General features: G+C 45.7%; 1 protein-coding gene across 1 annotated transcript in view; it reads left to right on the forward strand.

The window, feature by feature from the left end:
• The window catches only part of LOC117525198 (ras-specific guanine nucleotide-releasing factor 1-like), a 120,527-nt gene that overhangs the window by 36,061 nt on the left and 58,277 nt on the right, over positions 1–26,189 (forward strand). Inside the window, exons 2-6 of the mRNA XM_034187044.1 lie at positions 10,594–10,700; positions 18,013–18,160; positions 21,369–21,461; positions 23,806–24,059; positions 24,166–24,245. Of these exons, the coding sequence (XP_034042935.1) occupies positions 10,594–10,700; positions 18,013–18,160; positions 21,369–21,461; positions 23,806–24,059; positions 24,166–24,245 (682 nt within the window). The remainder of the gene's footprint in view (positions 1–10,593; positions 10,701–18,012; positions 18,161–21,368; positions 21,462–23,805; positions 24,060–24,165; positions 24,246–26,189) is intronic.

Genomic DNA, 26,189 nt, shown 5'->3' on the forward strand with positions numbered 1-26,189 from the left:
GATTTCCTCTTCATCAGCTATTAGTCGTTAGCTGACCACGATCCTTGTGTGATATTGTAATCCTTCAGGAAGTTAATCCACATAAGAGTTTATTCTGTCTTCAATCAACCAAAAGTTGATCTAATCCATTCTGGTATGCTGTGATATTCCTTGAGAAAGAAATCGTTGAACATTCCCCACTCAGACTTAAGGCCAGTGGTTATCCTCCATTGTTCTGCTACTCCGTGACTGGACGGCCTGAGTGGGAGTTGAAATCTCTCTCAAATGATCTTTTATGGCTCCAGTCCTCTCACTCCATGATTCCAATTGATGCTCACAAGATGGTCAAGTCTTGTGATCTCCTCGTAGCAGGGGAGTAGTGCCAACAGCACCTCTCCCTGGAAGAATAACCCCGTTTTCTGGTGTTTCAACAAGTTATATATGTTCTTGACTCCAGTCATCCTCAGATGATCTTGGTTACCATGGGGACGCTGTTGACTCAAAACCTCCTCCCTTCTCCTTCTGCTTTACTGGAAATCTCCGCAGCCCCTACCAGTAACTTATTTCTCAAGTTCCTCTTTTCTGTTAACACTTCAGCTTTTCTGAGAATTCATTCTTTTAAATCATTTCTTCAAAATCACATCAATCATATTCAATCATTTCATTACAACTCTCTTGTTGGGAAAGTGTAGGTACACGGACCCACAACAGGGGGCGCAAATGAACGGACAATGGAGGAAGTCAAATAACAACACTTTACTGTTGTGAATAAGCACAACAAACACAACGGATCACAACAATAGACAAGAAGTCAATTCACAAGAATGTGTCACGTGGGCAGGCTCGAAGATAAGAGACGTCTGTCCAAAGCAGAACCGGAACCACACGATTTCCTCCGCCACCGAACCCCGGGAATACTGGAGCCGCCAAGTCCCGAACTCCCAGGTGGCCACTGCCTCCGCGTGTCGGATTTGGTACTGCTGGCGAGGAGCAAAAACAGTTAGAAGTGGGTGCGTGTGCACCCAGCAACACGTATGGTGGGAAACCACCTCCACCTCTCGTCAAAAAAGAAACGGAATATCCAACTCACACAATCAACAGATATTCACAGTCAGCTGAGAAATTACCTCCTTGGTAGAGCGATATCTCGGCAGAGAAGTGGAGATGACGTCCTGCAGATATACCGCTGCGGATCAGATGATTGGTAACAGCTGTCGTAGGTGACAGCTGTCACCCCGGCTGCTCTTGTGAGATGGCAGCGCCCTCTGGTGCCTGGAGCCCGCACTCCAGGCAGGGTGCCCTCTGGTGGTGGTGGGCCAGCAGTACCTCCTCTTCAGCGGCCCACACAACAGGACGCCCCCCTCAACGGGCGCCTCCTGGCGCCCGACCAGGCTTGTCCGGGTGGCGGCGGTAGAAATCGGCCAGGAGGGCCGGGTCCAGGATGAAACTCCTCTTCACCCATGAGCGTTCTTCGGGGCCGTACCCCTCCCAGTCCACCAAATACTGGAAGTCCCGGCCCATCCTTTGGACATCCAAAAGACGGCGCACAGTCCAAGACGGCGCACAGTCCAAGCCGGCTCGCCATCGATGATCCGGGCAGGAGGTGGTGCCGGACCCGGAGTACAGAGGGGTGAGGTGTGATGAGGCTTAATCCGGGGCACATGGAAAACGGGATGGATCCGCAGTGAGGCCGGAAGCTGAAGCCTCACTGCGGCTGGACTGATGACCTTGAGGATCTTAAACGGACCGATATACCGTTCCTGCAATTTAGGGGAGACCACTTGGAGGGGAATGTCCTTAGTTGACAACCACACTTCCTGCCCTGGCCGATACGTAGGGGCCGGGGTCCGCCGACGGTCTGCATGGGCCTTCGTCCTCATCCGGGCCCTCAGCAAAGCAGAACGGGCGGCACGCCACACCCAACGGCACTTCCGCAGGTGGGCCTGGACCGAGGGCACACCGACCTCTCCCTCAACCACCGGAAACAAAGGAGGCTGGTACCCCAGACACACCTCGAAAGGGGAGAGGCCGGTGGCTGACGACACCTGGCTGTTATGGGCATACTCGATCCAGGCCAAATGGGTACTCCAGGCCGCCGGGTGCGCGGCCGTCACGCAACGCAGGGCCTGTTCCACCTCCTGATTGGCCCGTTCTGCTTGCCCGTTGGTCTGGGGATGATACCCGGATGAGAGACTCACCGTGGCCCCCAGTTCCCGGCAGAAGCTCCTCCAGACTTGCGAGGAGAACTGGGGACCGCGATCGGAGACAATGTCTGTGGGAATCCCATGCAGCCGGACGACGTGGTGGACCAGGAGGTACGCTGTCTCCTGGGCCGTCGGGAGCTTCGGGAGGGCCACGAAGTGGGCCGCCTTGGAGAATTGGTCCACTATCGTGAGGATGGTGGTGTTGCCCTGGGATGGCGCGAGGCCCGTGACAAAATCCAGGCCGATGTGGGACCAGGGGCGATGAGGCACGGGCAGCGGCTGGAGCAGTCCCGAAGCCCTGCGATGATCAGCCTTGCCCCTGGCGCAGGTGGTGCAGGCCTGGATATAATCCCGGATGTCGGCCTCTAGGGACGCCCACCAGAAGCGCTGCCGGACAACCGCCACGGTTCTTCGCACCCCTGGATGACAGGAGAGCTTGGAGCCGTGACAGAAGTCCAGGACTGCAGCCCTAGCCTCTGGTGGGACGTAGAGTCTGTTCTTCGGCCCAGTTCCGGGGTCCAGGCTTCGTGCCAGGGCCTCCCGGACGGTTCTCTCTACGTCCCAGGTGAGGGTGGCCACGATAGTGGACTCCGGGATGATGGGTTCCGGTGGATCCGACAACTCCGCTTTGACTTCATCTTCATGTACCCGGGACAAGGCATCCGATCTCTGGTTTTTGGTCCCGGGACGGTAGGTGATACGGAAGTCAAAACGGCCGAAGAACAGTGACCAGCGGGCTTGCCTGGGGTTCAGCCGCTTGGTGGTCCTGATATACTCCAGGTTCCGGTGGTCAGTGAAAACCGTGAATGGCACGGACGTTCCCTCCAACAGATGTCTCCACTCTTCAAGAGCCTCTTTCACCGCAAGGAGTTCTCGATTGCCGACGTCATAGTTCCGTTCGGCCGGGGTCAACCTGCGGGAAAAATAGGCACACGGGTGAAGGACCTTATCGGTCTTCCCGCTCTGGGAAAGCACAGCTCCTATCCCTGAGTCCGAGGCGTCCACTTCAACCACTAACTGGCGACTAGGATCGGGCTGCACCAGAACGGGTGCAGACGAGAAGCGCCGTTTCAACTCCTTGAACGCGGCATCGCAACGATCCGACCAGGTGAAGGGGACTTTTGGTGAGGTCAGGGCTGTCAGGGGGCTAACTACCTGACTGTAGCCCTTAATGAACCTCCTGTAGAAATTAGCAAAACCGAGGAACTGTTGCAGCTTCCTACGGCTGGTGGGTTGGGGCCAGTCTCTCACCGCCACGACCTTGGCCGGATCAGGAGCGACGGAGTTAGGGGAGATGATAAACCCCAGGAAGGACAAAGAAGTGCGGTGGAACTCGCACTTCTCGCCCTTCACAAACAGCCGGTTCTCCAACAACCGCTGCAGGACCTGACGTACATGCCGGACATGGGTCTCAGGATCCGGAGAAAAGATGAGTATGTCGTCCAGATATACGAAGACGAATCGGTGCAGGAAATCCCGCAAGACATCGTTAACCAATGCTTGGAACGTCGCGGGGGCATTTGTAAGACCGAACGGCATGACCAGGTACTCAAAGTGACCTAAGGGGGTGTTAAATGCCGTCTTCCACTCATCTCCCTTCCGGATCCGAACCAGGTGATACGCATTTCTAAGATCTAGCTTAGTGAACATTTGGGCTCCATGCAGGGGCGTGAACACTGAATCCAACAAGGGCAATGGGTATCGGTTACGAACCGTGATTTCGTTCAGCCCCCTGTAATCAATGCATGGACGTAGTCCGCCATCCTTTTTTCCCACAAAAAAGAAACCTGCACCCATCGGGGAAGTGGAATTCCGGATCAACCCGGCAGCTAAAGAGTCCCGGATGTAGGTCTCCATTGATTCGCGCTCAGGTCGTGAGAGGTTGTACAGCCTGCTGGATGGAAACTCAACGCCTGGAACCAAATCAATGGCACAATCGTACGGGAGGTGCGGGGGAAGGGTGAGCGCCAGATCCTTGCTGAACACGTCCACAAGGTCATGGTACTCCACCGGCACCGTCCCGAGATTGGGCGAGACTCTGACCTCCTCCTTAGCCTGGGAACCGGGAGGAACCGAGGAACCTAAGCATACCCGATGGCAGGTCTTGCTCCACTGAACCACTACCCCGGACGGCCAATCGATCTGGGGATTGTGTTTTAACATCCAGGGGAACCCGAGAATCACGCGGGAGGTGGCAGGAGTCACAAAAAACTCGATCTCCTCCCGGTGGTTCCCTGACACCACCAGAGTTACTGGAGGTGTCTTATGTGTGATTAAAGGGAGTAGGGAGCCATCTAGTGCCCGTACTTGCACAGGTGAAGTAAGTGCCACCAGAGGGAGCCCTGCCTCCCTGACCCATTTGCTGTCTAGCAAATTCCCCTCAGAGCCCGTGTCCACCAGTGCTGAAGGGCCTGAAGGGTTAAATCCTCATAAAGGATTGTAACTGGGAGTCGTGTGGCAATATGGGTGTGTCCCACGTGAATGTCTCGGTCCACCCCTAGCCCAGTTTCTAGGGGCGGGCGTTGGTGTTTAACCGCTCGGGGCAGTCCCTCACCTGATGCTCTATCGAGCCACAAACAAAGCACGCTCCGCGGACCAGCCTCCTCTGTCTATCCGGGGGTCTAAATGTGGCCCTGCTCGTGTCCATAGCTTCATCAGCAGGGGGAGCTGTTACCACACGGAGCGTAGGGGCCGTGGAGCGTGGGGAGGGCGGAGCTTGGTCGGAGCTGGAAGGGAGAGGGACAGCACGTGCCCGGCCACGCCCTTCGTCTCGTTCCCGACGGCGTTCTTCTAACCGATTGTCTAATCGTATAACGAGATCAATAAGCCCATCTAAATCCCGCGTTTCGTCCTTAGCCACCAGGTGCTCCTTTAGAACCAACGACAGTCCGTTTACGAAGGCGGCGCGGAGGGCAGTGCTATTCCAGCTGGACCTCGCAGCCGCGATGCGGAAGTTGACTGCATAAGCAGCTGCGCTCCGGCGCCCCTGTCTCATTGACAGCAGCACGGCTGAAGCGGTCTCTCCTCTATTTGGGTGATCGAACACTGTTCTGAACTCCCTCACAAACCCATCATATGTCTGAAGGAGCCGTGAATTCTGCTCCCAGAGCGCTGTAGCCCAAGCGCGTGCCTCACCGCGAAGCAGATTTATCACATAAGCTATCTTGCTGGCATCAGTCGCGTACATGACAGGACGTTGTGCGAAGACGAGCGAACACTGCATAAGGAAGTCCGCGCACGTCTCTACACAACCTCCGTACGGCTCTGGAGGGCTTACGTATGCTTCCGGGGAAGGTGGGAGGGGTCGTTGAACGACCTGTGGAACGTCACTGTTACGCACAGGGTCGACAGGAGGGAGAGCCGCAGCAGCGCCCTGAGGGCGCGCTTCCACCTGCGCGGCGAGAGCCTCCACCCTGCGGTTAAGGAGGACATTCTGCTCGGTCATAAGATCCAACCGAGCCGTGAAAGCGGTGAGGATTCGCTGCAACTCACCGATCATTCCTCCTGCGGACGCCTGTGCGCCCTGTTCTTCCATTGGCCGTTCAACAGCCGGTTGACGCCCCTCGGGATCCATGACGTTGGCCGAGATATCCTGTTGGGAAAGTGTAGGTACACGGACCCACAACAGGGGGCGCAAATGAACGGACAATGGAGGAAGTCAAATAACAACACTTTACTGTTGTGAATAAGCACAACAAACACAACGGATCACAACAACAGACAAGAAGTCAATTCACAAGAATGTGTCACGTGGGCAGGCTCGAAGATAAGAGACGTCTGTCCAAAGCAGAACCGGAACCACACGATTTCCTCCGCCACCGAACCCCGGGAATACTGGAGCCGCCAAGTCCCGAACTCCCAGGTGGCCACTGCCTCCGCGTGTCGGATCTGGTACTGCTGGCGAGGAGCAAAAACAGTTAGAAGTGGGTGCGTGTGCACCCAGCAACACGTATGGTGGGAAACCACCTCCACCTCTCGTCGAAAAAAGAAACGGAATATCCAACTCACACAATCAACAGATATTCACAGTCAGCTGAGAAATTACCTCCTTGGTAGAGCGATATTTCGGCAGAGAAGTGGAGATGACGTCCTGCAGATATACCGCTGCGGATAAGATGATTGGTAACAGCTGTCGTAGGTGACAGCTGTCACCCCGGCTGCTCTTGTGAGATGGCAGCGCCCTCTGGTGCCTGGAGCCCGCACTCCAGGCAGGGTGCCCTCTGGTGGTGGTGGGCCAGCAGTACCTCCTCTTCAGCGGCCCACACAACATCTCTTTCACATAAAAACAATTCATATGATCATATGCAAACATTCTCATTCCTTATTATTCATTTCATTTTTACCAACATCTTAATCATTTGATCAGTTGTTTAACATCAGCTTTTCTTGCCCCACTTGCAACATCTTCTTCACTTCCTCTTTTTCTCTGACTCTGCACTCTTTATGAAAAACAACTCATATAATCATTCATTTCACTTATTCGTAAAATACATTTTCTAATCAACTCTTAATTTTAACACATTAATACTCCATTTGATCATACTTGTCATGTTAGAATCATTCTTAGACATATTCCATCGTCTTCACTACCGAGTTCATTCCGTGGGCCTCCCCATTTACAATGGAAAAGTCCGGTATGACCTCACTTACTCCTGGAAGGTACCAAACACTGTGCAGTTTAATCCAACAGCATGTATATTAATCCCGTGGCACGTATTATATTCCAAGATGAAAACAAGCTGAAAGCAAGCTTAAAGTCATCTTTCCTGACAGTGCAGTGCCTAATGTAATACTTAGGAAAGTGAGGAGTGGAAACGCCAGCTCCTCCAAACTTCCACAAAACCAGCTCCAAGCTGCAAGTATACACAAGGTTACGACTGCAAAGAGTTCAGAAGCAAAAACGTGCGTACGGCACAAAACGGCTGAGTTGGTTTACCTGTAAGGTAAGCTGATAACTTGGCAGAGTTATGGTGTCTCTCCCAGGCTTTTATGGAATGGTGTGATGAGGTGATGGATGACAGCTGACAGCTCAGGTGCCCCCGGTGATCCAACCAGGCCACTGCGCCCTCTGGTGCCTGAAACCCGCCAACAGGCAGGGCGCTCTCTGGTGGTGGGCCAGCAGTACCTCCTCTTCGGCGGCCCACACAACACATGGACCACAGGCGCATGTACACACAAAAGGGACCCACACAAATGACAGATGACTGAGAAACCACACACACAAACACAAGACTCAGACATAACAGCACACCACAGGAACCCACACGGGAGACATACATGACCTGCACAGACATAACGATCGGACACACCTGCAAGTGGGTTTGATGATATGGAACACTTGTTTTGCCAGAGCACCCTTCCTGTGTAGTCCCAAGATTCAGAATTTGTTTTTCAACACCTCAGTTTGTAGCTCAGTTTAATTAAAACAAGCACTGCTTCAGGTCCATGCTCTAGTCATAGAAATTTTGTTTTATGGTAACTTGCTGGCTTTGGACACTCTCATTAATTTCCTCAGTCATCCCTATCTGTGTCAACACATTCCTGGACTATCAAAAATAAAGATAATCAACCCACAAGGGGATCCCCTTTACTGTTGGAGGACCCAGGCAATGTCTTGGCAACTTATTTTTCAGACTCTCCTGCTGCAGTTCCTGGGTCCATCCTAAAGGCCACACCAGAGTTCTCCATTTCTCCAGCGCCATCTTTGCATCAGCCTCCAGCGCAGTCTTCATGTCAAACTCCAGCACTAGCTGCATCTCGGCAGCCTACAGTGCCGTCTTCAGTGGCGCTACATCCCCAGAATCCTCAGCTATGCCTTCAGAGTCTGCATTACCATCAGATTCTCCAGTGCTTACCTGAGTCTTCAGTGGTGTCTACTTAGCCAATGTCTGCTGCAGTGCCTTCAGTGGCACCTACAGCGAAAGTTGCACCTTCAGCAGCATCTACAGTGGCACCCACATCTCCAGCATTTATAGCGCCCAAAGAGTGCCTCCTGTGTCACTGCATCTTGGACAGTTATTCATTTTGTGTTGTGTCTTGTTTTTATGTTTCTTTGTTTTCCATTTCTTTTCTGTCTTTTTGGCAAGTGGTATAGTTCTCCCTGTCTTTGCCCTTGTCATCCTCCTTGTGATCCTTTTTTGGGTTATTTGTCCCTTGTTGCCACCTCTGTTGTTGTTCTTGTTCAATTGTTCCATTTGTTGTTGTTTTTTGTCTCCCCAGTCTCCTTTCTTTTGTGTCTGTCTACAGCCCCCAGTTCTGCTGTTTTCTTGGTCCTCTGTTTACTTTCCTGTTTATTATATGGTTTCCTGGCTGTTTTCTCCACTGCCAGTGTTCCGTGTAACCATCTGTTGATGTACGTCCATTGGTTTCCCCGCAGTCAGTCCTCTGTTTTGTCTGTCTTGTAGTGCCCTCACTGTTGCTCCTGACCTCCTGTGTCACCGCTGTTGTCCGCATTGCTGTCTGCCTGATGTTCGCCCTGTCCTGTTGTCTCTGTTGTTCCACTGTTTGTCTGAGCTCTGTTGGCCTCATGGGCATCCTGTTGAGGGTCTGATTGGCCCTGGATGCTTTTTGTTTGTCATGTCTCCTTTCCCACCCACCTTGTTGTTTTGGTGTGTATGTGTGTCTGTGTGCCCGACCTCTGCCTTCCCTGTTCCTACTTCCTGCGTCTTCTGTTTTTTTTTTAGGGGGCGCATGGTGTTGCCCTTTGGGGTGGGTGGTACTGTCAAGATCCCTTTCTGTCCGTATCCTCTGCCACCCCCTTGTGATTGTTCCTAGTGTTATATTGAGTTTCCTGTGGGTTTTCATGCCTCTGTGCTGTCTTTATACTTGTCTGTCTTTGGTGTTTATTTAAATGTTCTGCAATTTAGTCCCTGAGTTATTCTAGTCTCGTTTTATTGTGGTTCATTCCTGTGTTTATTTTGTCATGGTTGCATTTTTACATTTATTGTGGTTAGTTCTTCTTGTTTTATTTTAGCGGTCGTGGTTTCCTTGTGTGTTTTGTTAACTTTCTCCTTGTGTCTCTCCCCAGCTGGTTATCTAGAATTACCCTCAGCTGCCATCCATTTATGTAATTGCCTCCAGTGTGTATTTATACCCCTGTGTTCCTCCATGCATTGCTTGAATGTTTGTACTCACTTTCTTCTTGCCATTACTTCTAGTGTTTCCCGGTGATTGTCTTCTTGTTGCTGACCTTTATTTGCCTCTTGTGAATGTCTGACCTTGCTTGCTCTTTGGACACTTGCTGTTAATTGCCTCTCGTGTTTTTTGGACCTTTCACTGCCTCTCTGACTGCTCTCCTGCCTATCCCTTCACGGACACCTTTGCCAGTTGTGGACTGCTCTCCTGTGTACCGACTGTTGACCCTTCCTGTCTGAGTCATTAAAGACTGTTTGTAAACTTACTTGTGTTATCTCTGCGTTGGGGTCTGAACCATCCTTCTACTCGTGACACACTGTCCTTTCACTTTGACAAGTCTACAAATGTAATGTACAAACCAGTCTATATATATATATATATATATATATATATATATATATATATATATATATATATATATATATATATATATATATATATATATATCAGTTAAAAAGTCCACTAAATGTTTTTTGTGTGTGTTTTGTTACCCCTGGCAAACAACCAAAGACGTTTTCAGATAAAACATATAAAATCATTTGTTTTCCTGTTAACAGGTTTTGTTTTAAAATTTATAGATTTTTTTAAGTGACTACATTTTGTTATTTCACTAACTTATATAATGTCTCTGCCAAAAAAATAAAAAGTCGTGATGTGCTAAATATAGCTGGAGACGGGAACATCGACATAAATGTTGCTGATCAGGAAATATTTAACATTATTCCCTTTACAAAGGATTTGTTCTTGGCATTGGAATGGATTTAAAGAAAGTATATTGGATTTGTTGGTGTATCTTTGTTGCATTATTTGATGCATTTCAGTCACCAATAAGGTCTTGGTTTATTTTGCTGTCATGACATCACGTTACTCAACAGCTGCACATACATGTCATTACTGTCATATAAACTGCATGGTTACAGTCGTTACCTGAGAATGGCAGCAAAGACGAGCACCCAGACGTGTCATTAAAAAGCACCTAAATCAGTGGGACAAAGCAAAACTAAAGTAGACTCAGCGTGGCGTCAGCAGAGGCTTCTGCTAATTCAGAGGGAAGTTGCTAGGTTACAGACGGGATGCACAGAGGCCCTATAATGAATTTCTAAGCACATTTCCAATAGCAGTCAATAGCATTGTGCTCATTCACACACATGGCCATATGTGTGCACGGACACAGAATCAGTATCAAAGAAGTGGTGTTGATCAATGACGAAAAGGTTTTGACTGTCTCGGTACATGCTGACCAGATGTTTGACTCTTTCTCTGTGTTGTTTTCCAGTATTACTTCACTGTCACTTTCAATTATGACAATCAGAAGGCACTGGAGCTGCGTACTGAGGACATCAAGGACTGTGATGAGTGGGTGGCTGCTATCACGCAGGCCAGGTAACTCTCACACATGACCTCTCACACATGAGTCTTACCCTCATATAGACCCACAGCGGGGCAATTCCTGAGAAATCCCTGCTGAGGAGAAAGACAGCATGTAGAGAGTCATCTGCCATATTAATGTGAGCTGTAAGTCATCAATACAAAAGTCTTTGCTCACCTTCGATCACATTTACACTGAGGTGCACGTGGTGCATTGGTGCCACAGCAGCTGCTCCCCTTGTAGTTTTTTATGCTGGGTGAATTTCATGAAAATAAGAAGGTCCACTTCCACAGATTCATGGAAATTATTTCTTTGTGATTCAGTGTTACTATAATATGAACCACATACATATATGTGGTTCATATTATAGTATGAACATGCACACATACATACATATGCATATATAAACCACATGATATAATATGTGGTTCTGTGTGGCCTTGATATATGATCACTTTTGCCCAAAACTGATCCACTGCATCCCTGACTAATACACAACCCTCCCACCATGTTTCATCAATACTGGTGCCATTCATTTGGAGGTAAACAGTTATGACCTTGGGGTCATGTGACTAATAAAAAGGTATTATATAACTTTACAAACAGCCATTGTACATAACTCTAAAGGTCACCAAAGGCCATTTCCAATAGAAAGGTGATATGACTTCAAGTTTTTTCATAGTAACCATAGGTGTATATTTATCAATTCCTCAAAGCAGCCATTGTAAATGACTTTGACTTTTAAAGGTCAACAAATGTCAAAGGACGTGACCAATAGAAAGGTGATACAGAACATCATATTTATGTTGTGTACTAACCTTAGGTGTGTCTTTAATTTGATTGATTTCTCAAAATAGCCATTCTGAATATTCAAATGTAATTATTGGGCCAAACCATTTGACCTTGGTCTCTGAATGCAACTTTTAACAGTTTTTTTTTTTGTTTGTTTTAGAACAAATCTAATTACCTTTTCCTTGACAGACATGGACATGGCTGAGAGGCCTTTTATTGTGGCCAGCCTAAGGCACACCTGTGCAATAATCGTGTTGTCTAATCAGCATCTTGATATGCCACACCTGTGAGGTAGCACAGGTTTAGACAGATTTAGACAGATTTGTGAACAATATTTGAGAGAAAAGGGTCTTCTGTGTATATAGAAAATGTTCAGCTCATGAAAAATGGGAAGAAATTGCGGATTTGCGGATTCTGAAAAGCCAGAAAAGCAGCAAAGCAGTGGGTCACAGCGCTGCTTTGTTGCTTCAAGCAGACCCGCTGCTTCTGCAGCTATCAACGTAGAGAAATGATCATTTTTTTCGACACACCCTCAAAAACAACAGCTGCTCCGGCGTAATGTGAACTGAAGGACCGATAAGGGAATAGTTAAGTGAAAAGGTTATTGATGTCAGTGATTGAATAATTTCTTATCGATTCTTTACAGGAACCAGTTTTCAATACCCAATCCTAAGATTATATTGATTAGTGGTCAATGAATCTGTAAATGACTCGGCTCTTTAATAAAACTGTCCTGTTGTATGGCTGGGGGTGCCTGGCTGCCTTTTGTTTCTGTCTTCGTTTCTGTCTTTTGTTTTTCCTTCCAGGTGGCTTGCATTCAGGACTGAGTGGCTGTGTGGCTGAGCTATCAGGACCTCACCCTGATCACCTGAAGCTTGTTATGTGCAGCTCGTCAGGACTCACAGCTGTGGTGCATCTACATGGATTGGAGCATGGTTGCATTTAAGTCTGGAGTACACAGTGTGTATTTGCCAGAGACTCGACCTTGTGACCAGACGGGTGAGATCGTCGTCTTGAGAGCCATCTCATCATCATGGATGCAGAGACCGTCCAGGTTTGATGCCATGGTCTGTGAAAGAGGAGGGGGTGAGGTCTCACGCTCGTCAGCACACTTCCTGAGGTACAGTAGGTTTTGTGACTAACATTAGTACAGTCAGTAAATGTGGTGTCCCTCACACCTTATTATATTGAGCTGTTATGTTAGTCGTTTAATCAGCTTCCACTGCAGTGATAATGTGAACTGGGTGTTCCATGCCTGCAGGGTGGGAAGCTGATTAGTGATTAAGCCAGGAAGTGTTTGCTGTTTATGTACACCTTTGAGTGGTCTCTCTGTGTGTGGAGTGTGGACTCACATGATGGTTTCTTCTTTCACAGACTCGGTTTGTCGTGGCCACCTGGGGGGTGTCGGCGGGGTCTTTGGGTCCGAACTGTTTCTGGCTCCGGACCATTAGTGCTGCTGGGAGCACACCGGCATTCCACCACGCCAGACCGCGCACTTATTTGTTTGTATTTTGCACATCACTGTTATGTTATTAAATTCAGTTATCCTTTGTACCGTGCTCTGCTTATTTTATACTGGGTCCTTCAAACGCTGGTCGGTTCTCCGTCCTGCGTCCTACACATAACACTGTCCAATACTTTAAATACAGAAAAACTGTTTATTAAGATCTCAGGGAAAGTCAGCTAGATGTAGGCTCTCAATGAATATAGCTCTCACAGGAACTGGTTCAAGAAGAGCCATGAATACAAGTACAGTGGCTTTTTATAGAATGCAGGAGTCTCCTCCCCCTTACAATGGGTGGACCTAGTCTCACAACCGGTTCCTAATGGCTTCAGAGCAACAGAGGGGTGAAGCACCCGTATCGCGTGATTGAAAGATTACTGGATCGTATAGTGGTGTTGTGTCAGGCCATGTACTGTAGCTAAACTGGTTCAAAATGGAACATACAGATAGCATACAGATTACATGCGTCATGCAGATAATCTGGGGTTTGGTACAAACCCACGCTGTAAAAAAATGAACCGCTCTCTCAACGAGAAAAAGTGATGTAACATTTTGCAGAAATTTTTAAAAGTTATTAGAGATTAAACTTAAATGAAATCAAAATCAAATCAATTTTATTTATATAGCACCAAATCACAACTAACAGTTGCCCCAAGGCGCTTTACATTGTAAGGCAAAAGCCATACAATAATTACAGAAAAACCCCAACGGTCAAAACTTAAGGAATATAATATGAGCATAAGACAATCATTAACAAATCCATCAGCACTTACTGTACTGGCAAAAACTGTCCTGACAGGACATTGCACAGAAGGACAATGAAGGCATTTCTGCACTTTTTGCTGTTTTTGTGTGTGTGTGTGTGTGTGTGTGTGTGTGTGTGTGTGTGTGTGTGTGTGTGTGTGTGTGTGTGTGTGTGTGTGTGTGTGTGTGTGTGTGTGTGTGTGTGTGTGTGTGTGTGTGTGTGTGTGTGTATGTGTTGTGTCAGGGGGTTGTTCAAATGAATAACCCTGTCCCTCTGTCCATGAATCGTGTAAGTGCAGCTCCTCATGATCCAGTTGATGGACTTTAGTGAAACTTCATATAGTCGTAGTGCACAATACTATGGTGATGGAAAATAACTCAGACCATATTTGTCAGTTACAGTCCATGTGTAAACTGACCTGGTGGGCTCTAAGCAGTTTGTTATTTCAGGTATTTCATCACATATGATTTACTACCACTGATGATCAGCAATACAAGTGTGCAGCTAGTGTGCTCATGGGGGACGAGGGGGTGGTGCCCACAAATACCTGCTTATTGTAGATCAAAGTAAAGTCAAGCATCATCTTTACAATTCTGACTTTTTGCACCACTTCAAATGACTGCACCCATCAAAAAACTTCCCATTCGAAGCCTTTCCTCAGACACTGTAAAATGATGACGTGAGTAATGTAGCGAAATGATGGACATAGAGGGCTGGATTTTGTTTGGTGCGTTGCTGAGTTTGCATACTTACCGCTGTTCTGCTGCTGAGAGGTCAATGTCAATGTCAATGTCAATTTTATTTATATAGCACATTTACAACAACAGCAGCTGCCCAAAGTGCTTCACAGTAAAAACAATATCAAAAACCATACCACCAAAACAAAGCATTAAAATTCCAAAATATATGAAAACACATAAAACCAGACACACACAGCTTAAATTGTATTAAAAGCCAAAGCATAAAAACGAGTCTTAAGAACAGATTTAAAAGACTCTAGAGATGGAGCAGCTCTGATGTGCATAGGCAAACTGTTCCAGAGTTTAGGCGCAGCCACCGAAAAAGCCTGATCACCTCGAGTTTTTAGTCGAGATCTGGGCACATTTAATAAAAGCTGGCTTTCTGACCTCACTGATCTGACCGGAACATAAGGAGTCAAAAGCTCAGAGAGGTATTCGGGAGCCAAACCATTTAAACACTTGAACACAAGCAGCAGGATCTTAAAATCAATCCTAAATGTGACTGGGAGCCAATGGAGCGAGGCCAACACAGGGGTGATGTGCTCTCGTTTCCTCATCCCCGTGAGCAGTCGTGCAGCAGCGTTCTGAACCTGCTGCAGACGCTTTAGAGACGACTGGTCCAGTCCACAGTAGAGTGAGTTACAATAATCTAAACGAGATGTTATAAACAAATGAATAACTCGCTCAAAATCACACGCTGGGAGGTAACCCTTCACTTTTCTCAAAATTCTAAGTTGGTAGAAACTGGCCTTTACCACAGAATTAATTTGCTTGTCCATTTTGAAGGAGCTGTCAAAAATGACCCCCAAATTTCTGACAGAATCATGCACACAGGAAGACAAAGGACCAAGCACATCATATGAACCAGATGACCATGCAGGGCCAAAACTAACTATTTCAGTTTTATTCTCATTGAGAATTAGAAAGTTTTGAGCCAACCAAGTTTTCACTTCCTGCAGACAATTTACCAAAATAGTCAGAGAATTTGATGGGAGCTTAAGTGGCAGATAGATTTGCAGGTCATCAGCATAAAAATGAAAGACCAAGTTGTATTTTCTGAATATGGTGCCAAGTGGCAGCATATACAGTGAAAAAAGAGCAGGACCCAAAACAGAGCCTTGTGGAACACCATAATTTAAGGGTGCTGAGCTGGACTGGTGTGGCCCAAGGTGCACAGAGAAACTACGGTCTCTAAGATAAGATCTAAACCACTCCAGTGCTGTGCCTTTAAAACCTGCATAATACTCCAGACGGGACAGTAAAATACAGTGATCAACCGTGTCAAAGGCTGCAGTCAAATCCAGCAAAACTAAAATCCCAGAGCACCCAGAGTCAGCAATTAAAAGGAGATCATTAAAAACCTTCAACAGTGCTGTTTCAGTACTACGAAGTGATTTGAAGCCAGACTGGAATTTTTCAAAAATGCCATTAGAATCCAAATGAGACTGAAATTGACCATAGACAATTTTCTCAAGGATTTTAGCTAAGAATGGCAACTTTGAAACGGGCCTATAATTGGCGAGAATATTAGGATCCAAGGTGGGCTTTTTGAGGAGAGGCTGAACTACAGCATGTTTTAAAACTCCTGGAACACAACCAGATAAAAGAGAAACATTCATAACATTTAAAATGTATGGCCCAAGGACAGAAATAACACTTTTTAAAAATCGTGCGGGAACAGAATCAAAAAGACAATTGGAAGGTCTTAATTGCTGAACCACTTTGAGCAATTCAGTTAAAGTTAGAGGCTGAAACTCAGCAAAGGCCGAAGTACACTCAGTGTTTAAATTAAAATCATTAGAGTGAGACACTGAGATCGAAGCCCTGATTTGTGACACTTTTTCAACAAAGAATGACAAAAAGCTGTCACACAGTGAGTCAGACAGCACAAGACCAGATTTAGATTCTGGGTTAATCAGACGATTCAGTACATTAAAAAGGACCTGAGGCCTGTGAGTGTTATTTGCAATAAAATTTGACACATACTGGGCTTTTGCTGACTTAACAGCTTCTTGGTAATCCACAAGACAGTCTCGAAATATTCCCAGGGAAACATGCAAATGGTCCTTCTTCCATTTACGCTCCGCGCGCCTGCATTCACGTCTGCGAGCACGAGTAATCTCATTGTGCCACGGCTCCGACGCAGACCTGGAGCGCTTGGTCACAAGTGGCGCAACAGAGTCTAGCGCTGCTGTGCAGACAGAGTTAAATAAAATAAGAAGCTCCTCACAGTTCAAAGCACTCGGGTCACGAAGTGAGGAGGGCACAGTGGCCAGAAACGCACTCGTAAATTGCTCCACAGACTGTGAGTTTAACGCGCGTTTTGTGCGCACAGAGAGGTCCCGTTTTTCCACTGAGCCTGGAAGAGCTAAGTTGAATAAAATCGGCAGATGATCCGATATCTGACAGTCACATATCTCCTCGACTTGAACATTGAGGCCAAAAGAAAGAATAAGATCTAATGTATGCCCCTTTTCATGCGTGGGACCACTAACCCACTGCGTGAGATTAAAAGAATCAATCACATTAAAAAAGTCCTTGACCAGAGGTTTATTGTCACAACAAATATGAATATTAAAATCACCCACAATCAACAAACAGTCAGTGGTGATTACAATTCCTGCCAGGAAATCTGAAAACTCTTGTATAAAATGCTTGTTGAACTTAGGGGGGGGCGATAGATGAGCGCACAAAGGACAAGTGGGTTTGTCTGGAGTTTTAACAGTTGTATTTCAAAACTCGAGAAGAGTTCAGAAGGAGAGCGACAGCAGTGAAGTCTGGATTTAAAAACTGTTGCAAGCCCTCCACCTTTTCCAGAATTACGAGGCGCACTAAAATATGTGCAGCCCGGCGGGAGAAGTTCAGAAAAGGCCGAGCACTCACCCACTTGCAGCCATGTCTCCGTCAGGAACATAAAATCCAGTTTTTTAGAGGCAAAAAAGTCGTTAAGAAGGAAGGTTTTGTTGGTGACCGACCGGCAGTTTAACAGCACCAAACGGAGTGCGGTGTGCTCGATGCGAGGAGTTTGAGCACGGGTGACCACGCGGATGTTTCCCCAGTCCACACCCCGCTTGCCTGCTCCTGACTGCCGGGGGACGAACCAACACATGGGCGGATGCAGGTGATCCATGGGGCCGCATCTATCCAGGGCCAGTGGAGTGATCCACCGCATACGGGCCTCTGCTGCTCGCCCCGACAAGGACGAAAAATCACCACCACGAGCTCTCAGGTAGGCCCTTACCCAAACAAGGATGCCGCCTCTCTTTCCCCTTCTCCTGGAGCGTCTTTTTCGGGGACATGCCCAGGAGAGCCTTCGTAGGCACGCCGGAATAGATGCGAGGGGAGGACAGTTTGTGGAATCATGCTGTTTCAAGCCATGATTAAAAAGTGCCTCATATGATGCTCGAATATTTAGAAGTGATTGGCGATCATATACAATTACAGCTGTAATTGTATATGATCAATTCAATCAGGTCAAACATTTTCTGATCAGAAGTCTGAGCACTCATGAAGCATGCACGAATGAGATTTTTATTTGTGTGCAGTTACCGGAACCTGGCTACAGAGCATGAGACCCTGATGCAGAAGTACCTCCATCTTCTCCAAATAGTGGAGACAGAGAAAACAGTTGCCAAGCAACTTCGACAACAGATAGAGGATGGAGAAATTGAGATAGAGCGGCTAAAATCAGAGGTAACCAGTCTTATGGTTTCACACTAACGTCTACCTGTATGATTGCACAGAGGAGGAATGAGGCAGAAAGTCACCATGGGAAAGTGATCACAACCCAGATTTTAACCACATTCTCTGAGTTTATGCTGCGCACTGTTGATCACAGGTCCATGAATTACTGGTTAAAATAAAAATAAAAATCCTTTCAAAGCAACATCAAAATGGTCTTGTTTTAATGAAGTCCCTGAGCCTGCAGCCAATTTTGACCTCATTGGTACCACCTAAGGTGAATGAACAACACTTAACAATCCAGCCTCATGGCCTACACAAAAATGTATGATAGCCTTCTGGGGGTTAATGAATTATTACACAAGGGTCAAAATTTAAATATGCTACAATCATGTTTAAAATTTGACTGTATTATTTGTGTGACCATAAGGATTCCAAACAGGTATACCTTGGATGATCTATGACTGAGAGTTATAGAGTTATGGCATAAAAATAAGAAAATGGTGACAAAGAGAGTAAATTTCTTCAGGTGTCAAAAATGAAAGTTGCTCCAATTTTAGTAAAAAGTAATGCAAAATATCGGTTGAGCTAATAGGATTAAAATATAATGCAATACTAAAATACCCTTGGCCATATGAGTATGTACAGTGCCTGCAGGAGGGCGTGCGTGTGCACACGAGCTTTTGAAAACACCGGAACTAACCTTTGACTGTGTGTGATGCACATGCACGATGACATCCACGAGATGTCTTGCAAATCACTGCAGAGGTGTTATCAGGTTACACAACCAGCATATTCAGTTTTAGAAGTACTTATTTTTTGGGAGGTTTACATAATATATGAGAAACATGTTAGATTTACACAGAAATTCAGCGCATTCTGCCATGTTGAATTAGCAGCCAGAGAGAGACCAGCCAGTGACGTCATAGTGCCTCTCTACTCTGATTTGCATGATTCATAGCATAAAATTAGGAAACAGAATGTGACCTTTTGACCTCTTAAAATAGGTCAAGGTTAGTTATGTTTGAACTTGTCCAAGGTCTGTGTCCCAAGAATGTTCCCTGTGAATTTGATGACCCTGGCAGTAGTAGTAGTAGCACCTGGGTAGTCCTAGCCATTTCCTTACCTGCGCATTCACCGATCGCTCCAGCCAATTGTCATGGGATAGAGTGATCTCATGGATGGAAATTGGCCACATGAGGTGGGGCAGCAACCCGAACTGAATCCACCAGAGCTTCAACTTGCCTTGGAGAGCTGTGCTGGTGATTTGCTTGAGGTGAGTTGTTCCACCTGTATAGAGTCTTTAAGATTTGAGTTGCACCACCGACCAAGGCATTTGATGGGCTTCTTCAAGATCATTTACTGCCTCGTCATTGATTTGGATCCTCTTGCTGGCAAGCTGGCCCCTGACGATGGAGCTACCCCGAGATATGCTGGGTTTAATCTCCATTCATGCCTGATGTTTCCCTGGAGTTTGTCCAGTAGGCGTTTGGTGCATGCTTTAGTTGTTATGGTCATCATGTCATCCATATGCACCCTGATAGGAGGAAGCTGTAGCCCACTCTTCAAGCGTTCCCCTCCAACCACCCGTTGAGATACTCAAGTGATTAACTCCATTGCCATGGTGAAGACCAATGGGGAGATGGTGCAGCCTGCCATTATGCCTATCTCCAAGTGCTGCCAGGTGTATTAGCCTGAGTTGTAATGCAGAACTGGAGGTCCTGGAAATAGGCTTTGACTAACCTTCTGATGTGCTCAGGGACCTGGAAAAAGTTGAAGGCTGCTTAGAGCACCTCATGAGCCACTGAGCCAAAGGTGTTGGCAAGGCCTAAGAAAACCACATGCAGATCTTTCTTTTCCTTCTTGACTGTTTGTACCTGGTGCCAGATGACATTTACATGTTCTAGGTATCCTGAGAAACCACTTATTCCTGTCTTCTGCACTGAGGTGTCAACATAGCTGTTTTTATGCAAAAATGACGAGAGTCTTTGGGCCACAACACTGAAGAAATCTTTCCTTCCACATTCATTAAGATGATCTGATGGAATTATTTGATGTTTAAGAAGTTCTTCTCTTTGAGAATCAGGATCCCTCCTGGTATGATACCTTTTTCCCATGCCACTTTCATTAGCTTCCAGAGGAGCTTTAAGATGTGTGGGGTGTTCTTATAGGGCCTATATGGAACACCATTGGGCCCAGGGGCTGATGCTGTTCGTGCCCACTTTACTGTATTCTCAACTTTGCTCCATGTTGAAGGTCTTGTGTCCAGCCTGTGCTCGGGTGTTTGGATTGGTGGCATGTCATCAGGGATGGTAGCTGGCATATGCCTGTGATTGTTGGAGTAGGTCGTTCTCAGGTGTTCTTCTAGCTTGCTCAAAGGTGCTTTAATAGTCTCGGTTTTCTCCTTGACAGAGAGGTCTTTGTTGAACTTGTAGGGGTCTCTGCAGAAGTCCAGAGTAACCAGTATCAAGATCAACATCCATTGTATTCTATGACATATGACATAAGTTAGTACACAACGTGGTAACTACCATAACAGATGGTACAAACTATTCCTTCTTTACAATTCTTTCAAGCAATAATTTGCATCACTTTTTACCATAATTGAACCGACTTTATTTTTTGACACCTGTACAAACAGAAATTGGCCTGTGTCATCATTTTTATAGTTTTGATGCCATAAGTCCATAACTTTCAGTTAGAGGCACTCCACACTATACTTTTTTCAACTCAGTATGATCAGACAAATGACGTGTTGTACCTTTGAATATGATTAAAGCATTTTCAACTTTTTTGACTAGGATAGTTATTATACATTTTTTGTGTAGGCTATGGTAAACTAACACTGGATTGTAAATGTTAACTAATCACCTTAGGTGGTACTGAAAACCTGCTTGGACCATGGACTAAAGCACTACTGGACAATGTGAATGTCTTCAATATGCACAAATCTGCTTTTATCACACCCGATGCACAGTTTGCAGCACACAATGATCACGTTGTTTCTCTTTGTTACTTTTTCACATATTCCTGCAAACACTTTGAAACTAGCTAATGGAGAGTACGTAAGCTGAACAAAGAGTAAATGACACTATTCAATTCATCATTACAATGAAGTCAGTCAGTAAGGGAACATGTAGGACATGCAGAACCTTCTTCAGTGTAGTGCTTAAAATCTCTGTTGTTTGGTTGAAAATAAGTAATGTCTGGTTCATGTCAGATTTCTGGATTGCTGAAGGACAATGAGAAGATCCAGTCAAACCCAGAGGTCCCACCTAGTGAGGATGACACTGAGATTAAGAAAATTAAAAAGGTGAGTTTTTGTAGTGTTGCACAAATGTGGCAGAACCAAAGGAAGATGTTTGATTCTGTGCTGGGAGGGAAGCAGATTTAAAAAACATTATTTTTTTTTAAATCTGTTTCCCTGCCATGATGAAGCACACTATCGTCCTTGGGCACCTACTGTTTCTATTTTTAGCCAGCTATTTGTTCAGAGAAGATCCATATTTACATTCACAGCTGGAAGCAGCTCATCTACCACAACACCAGCTTACAGTGTCTTCAGCGCCGTGCAGCCGTGCTGCTCAGGGGCTCTTCAGTAACAGGCATGAAAGTTAATGGTGGAAACTTAGCTGTTAACACTTTCACCATCTGAATCAGTGCTTTAACTTAGTAATTGATTCCACAAGTACACAACAAGGATGTCCACATGTAGAAGTTGTAGCATTTTGGAACAAATGATTCCTTCCAGGTTAAAGGCTCTTTCTATGTTATAAAAGTACTCAAGTAGTTTACGCAGGTGGAGCCAACTGGGTGTTTGTCGGAAGGGGAATTTGGTCACTTCCACTTGGAATTTGGCTACTTCCGCATGCCACCCCCCAAAAATTCAAGCATATGATTGTCTTCCACCTTCCTAAATATATGTTTTTGGCCCATGAGGTGGAGAAGAGGAAATATATTTAATTTGGTGGTTTCAGTTTTGGAAACTGCTCTCTGGGACATCCTGAGAATTCGTGGGAACCCCAAGAAGCTGCTGGACATCAAAGCCAGGCTATACACAGACACTGTGAGTGCTGTGTGGAGCGGAGGCACAGACTGTGAGTTTGTTAGATGTGTGTTCTGGCTCCTACACTGTTCAGTGCCTGCGTAGACTGGGTGTTGGGTAGGTTGTGTAAACCAATGACTTGGGTGCTTTTTTGGAGAGGAATGGTTTACTGACCTTGATTTCACAGACGATGCTCTGATCTTTATGGAGTCAGTAGATAGTCTGAATGCAGAACGTGAGCTGAGTGAGGAACTGGAGTGTCTTGGTTTGAGATTGTCCTGGATAAAGACTAAGATTCAGGCTTTTAAGGATTTTCTGGACTCAGCCATCAGAAGTGTATCTGTATGGTGAAAGTGTTGAACTTGTAGAGACATTGACGTATTTCAGCAGTGACATTCATGTCTCTGGATCCTCAGCGTTTCAGATCGAGAGGTGCCTGGAGTTGTGAGGTCACTGGACAGAGGTGTTTGATGATGCTGGTATCTTTGCATGTGAATCCATGCTTATTTAGGGTCTGTTCCTTTCTCTGCCCCTGACCAAGGTCACATCTCTACATCTGGAGTTGGTCCTGGCACGAGACTGTGGCTGCTCACTGCTCCTAGTGGTTGGATTGTGTCTAACTGTAATTAGGATGGGTTAAATGCAGAGGACAAATTTTGTTGTAAATATGTACAATGATAATAAAGGCTCTTCTTCTTCTGAATGGAGGTCCAAGTCTTCAGGGTCCTGGTGTTGCCTGTCTTGCTGTATGATTGTGCGACTTGGATGCTAACCAGTGACCAATGAGGTGACTGAATGTCTTTGGTACTAGGTGTCTTTGGAGGATCCTTGGGTACCACTGGAATGATTTTGTATCAAATTACAGTTACTAACAGAGACTAAGATGAAGAGTATCACTTGCATTATGATTATGATGAGCTTCAGCTTTGACATGTTGGCCATGTGGCCCATTTCTCTGAGGTGCCTGAGTGTTGAGGACCACAGTAGCTGGTTGAAGACCAAAGGGATGGCCACTTTTCACCTGGCTGTGGCAGATAGATGGTTATTTTACAGATGTGGGACTCGACCAGTTGTCTGCCTGGGTGGTCTGCCTAGATACTCCTGGACTTGACTTGAGTTCTGCAATAATGAACAAAAGAAAAGCCACTGAATCAGAAAAGTAACAGGAAGACAGATCAACTCAAAGAACCACCCAAGAGTAAATTAACGGCAAACTTTTTTTTCTCAGTTATTGCAAGAGAAACTTCTTTGGAGTTGTCTGGGTGTCTTGATGGCTTCCCTCAATGCTCTCCTTCTTACACAGCCACTCCATTTTTGAGAACTGCCTCCTCTAGACAGATTTACCATGCAGTACCATACTGTTTGTATTTCTGAATGATTTATGTAAATGAAGTCCAAGACTTGTAGATGTACATGTATCCATCCTGATGTGTCTAAAGAAAACTGGCTGTGAAAGTGATGCTTTTGTTGTTACACTACTAACATACAGTATTTATGCATTCCATTCTTTTGACTTTGATGTTTTTATTTAATTTATGTCATGTTTGTCATATCTTACGGTAGCACTACTTCCCAAATACGCATCTGTGTTTGTACATTTTTTTAACTATAGGTCCAAAGTTTTCTACGAGGATGGATCTGCCGCAGGAAGTGGAAAACCATTATCCAGGACTATATCCGGTCTCCCCACGCTGAAAGCATGAGGAAGAGGAACCAGGTGGTGTTCAGCATGCTGGAAGCAGAGGCAGAATATGTCCAGCAACTCCACATCCTGGTCAACAACTTCCTGCGACCGCTCCGTATGGCTGCCAGTTCAAAGAAGCCGCCCATCACCCACGATGATGTCAGCAGCATCTTCCTCAACAGGTGACTGGCAGTGAGACTGGGAGTGATAGTCACTACTAACCGTCAAGAACAAGAGAGGGTGGGAACAGAAGCTATTTGGTGACAACCATTTTATTTGTTTTATCAGTGAGACCATCATGTTCCTCCATCAGATCTTCTACCAGGGTCTGAAAGCCAGGATCGCCAGCTGGCCCACACTGGTCCTGGGTAAGATTATCACATCAATCAAATACATAAATTATCATTCACCACACGTAGTGTCTGACATCCAGACAGTATTTTTTTTACTTTACTTTACTAATTGGTGAGGTGGTGAACTCAAGGTTCAAGAGGTGGGCTTATGAAGAGAGGCTCCTCAGACTAATTCCCACAGTCAAACCAGAAAATTGCTGAGGTCCCTTGAGCAACTGTCCTTCATTTTCAAGTTGCTCCCAGTGTGCAGCTGAGCACCTTGCATGACAGCAATCACGTCTGCGAGTGTGCATGTGAATTGGTGGATTTTAGGAATTTTGCTTTGAGCCTCTGCATCAGATGAAAAGAAGAATAAGTCCTACACAGGCCCTGAAGCTTGCTGGTGCCTGTACTTATCTTCTGATGCCATAGCATGAAGCAGATGAGAGTCTACGACTCACCCTGGGTAGGACGCCAGTCAGGTGATGGCTACTTCCCCAGGCAAGGGTGGTACCCATTTACATCAGGATGGACTGAGACAATGCAGATGACATGTCTTTTCCAAGAACACAGACAGGTAAAAAGAGCAGGAATTAAATCCACCTCTACATATTGGAAGGCCAGCTCCATATCCCACTGAGCTACATGGAAAACCACTGTAAAAATACAACCCTTTTTTAATTTTGGTGAGATGTCCAGCAGTCTAACTTCTCTTATCTTAGAGGTGAATAGAGGAATATTCAACAAACGAATAATTGACTAAGTTTAACCCTCTGGGGCCAACGCCATCGTATATGACGGCTAAGACCTAGCTTTACTATATCAGAAATAACTTTGTAATGATATGACATAGAAACGTACTGTTTTTGCTGAAAAGTTAACTCCACAGACTTTCGAGCCAGCCATCGGCCATCTTTGTACTCCTCATAGAAGCTGTGTGATGATGTGCGCAATGTGAGTGTCCAATCAGAATTGGTTCACCGTCACATGGTTTTCCAAAATCCAATTGTAGGGCAGATTTATCTCATGTGAAAAGCCAAAGATCATTTTCAGGAGTGATATGTTACTAGTTGGCCCGTTTGAATAGCCCCCTGGGTGCTCCAATGAGTACATCCAGTGTGCCCTGCGCCATTATGCACAGCAATCAGTGAAAGCAGACGGAGAGCCTCTGATGACAATCTCACGTGCTCAAACAAAGAGTGTGTAACTATCAGGATTGCTCCACTAGTTTGCATGTCAATGTTAGTGGATAACTCTGTTGCTTTCTCTGCGTAAAGCACTGTTTACCATATCAATGGACAACAAAACGCATAGACCATTTTGTATATATTGTTCAAAATGTGCATTTGTGTTTATTGTTTGAACCTTTTTGTTGTACAGTCTTTCACACAAGACCTCAAATTACCTTTATAAAGTGTCAAAACAGTTGTTTATTATAGTTTGCTGTGTGTTTTGAATAAATGTGTTAAAAATTATTTTCCGCTTTACTTTTTTCTTTCTTATTTTTGTTTGTAAACCTTTATTACACTTATAAAACACAACAAAAGCATACATATTCTGAAAGCACGGGTTGTCCTGAAAAAAGAGACATAAAACATGATTGTGGGATGCAGGGAGAGCTGTCAACAGCAATAATAAAACATTTATGCCAGGTGGTGAACTGTCCAAAAAATGCCCTTGGACCCCAGAGGGTTAAAGCACAAACTGAATTAAAGACAACATCCAATCATATTCATACAAGATCAAATTGCTTAACTTTTTGTGTGTTTAGACCCACTACCAGATGCAAGAGCTACACTGGCAGTCACGGAAACCCCATCCACCTCCCCCAACCTTAGATAATTCAAACATTATCATGGATGTTTGCAGGATAAATTGTTCACATGTTGAGCTAAATTGTTAAGATTAAGCTGTGTTTGATTATTATGAGCTGGAAAAATCAAACAAAACACACTTTCCTGTTGGCAGTCCTTATCAGGA

This window comes from Thalassophryne amazonica, chromosome 2, assembly GCF_902500255.1.
Source record: "Thalassophryne amazonica chromosome 2, fThaAma1.1, whole genome shotgun sequence".
Classification (NCBI taxonomy): Eukaryota; Metazoa; Chordata; class Actinopteri; order Batrachoidiformes; family Batrachoididae; genus Thalassophryne; species Thalassophryne amazonica.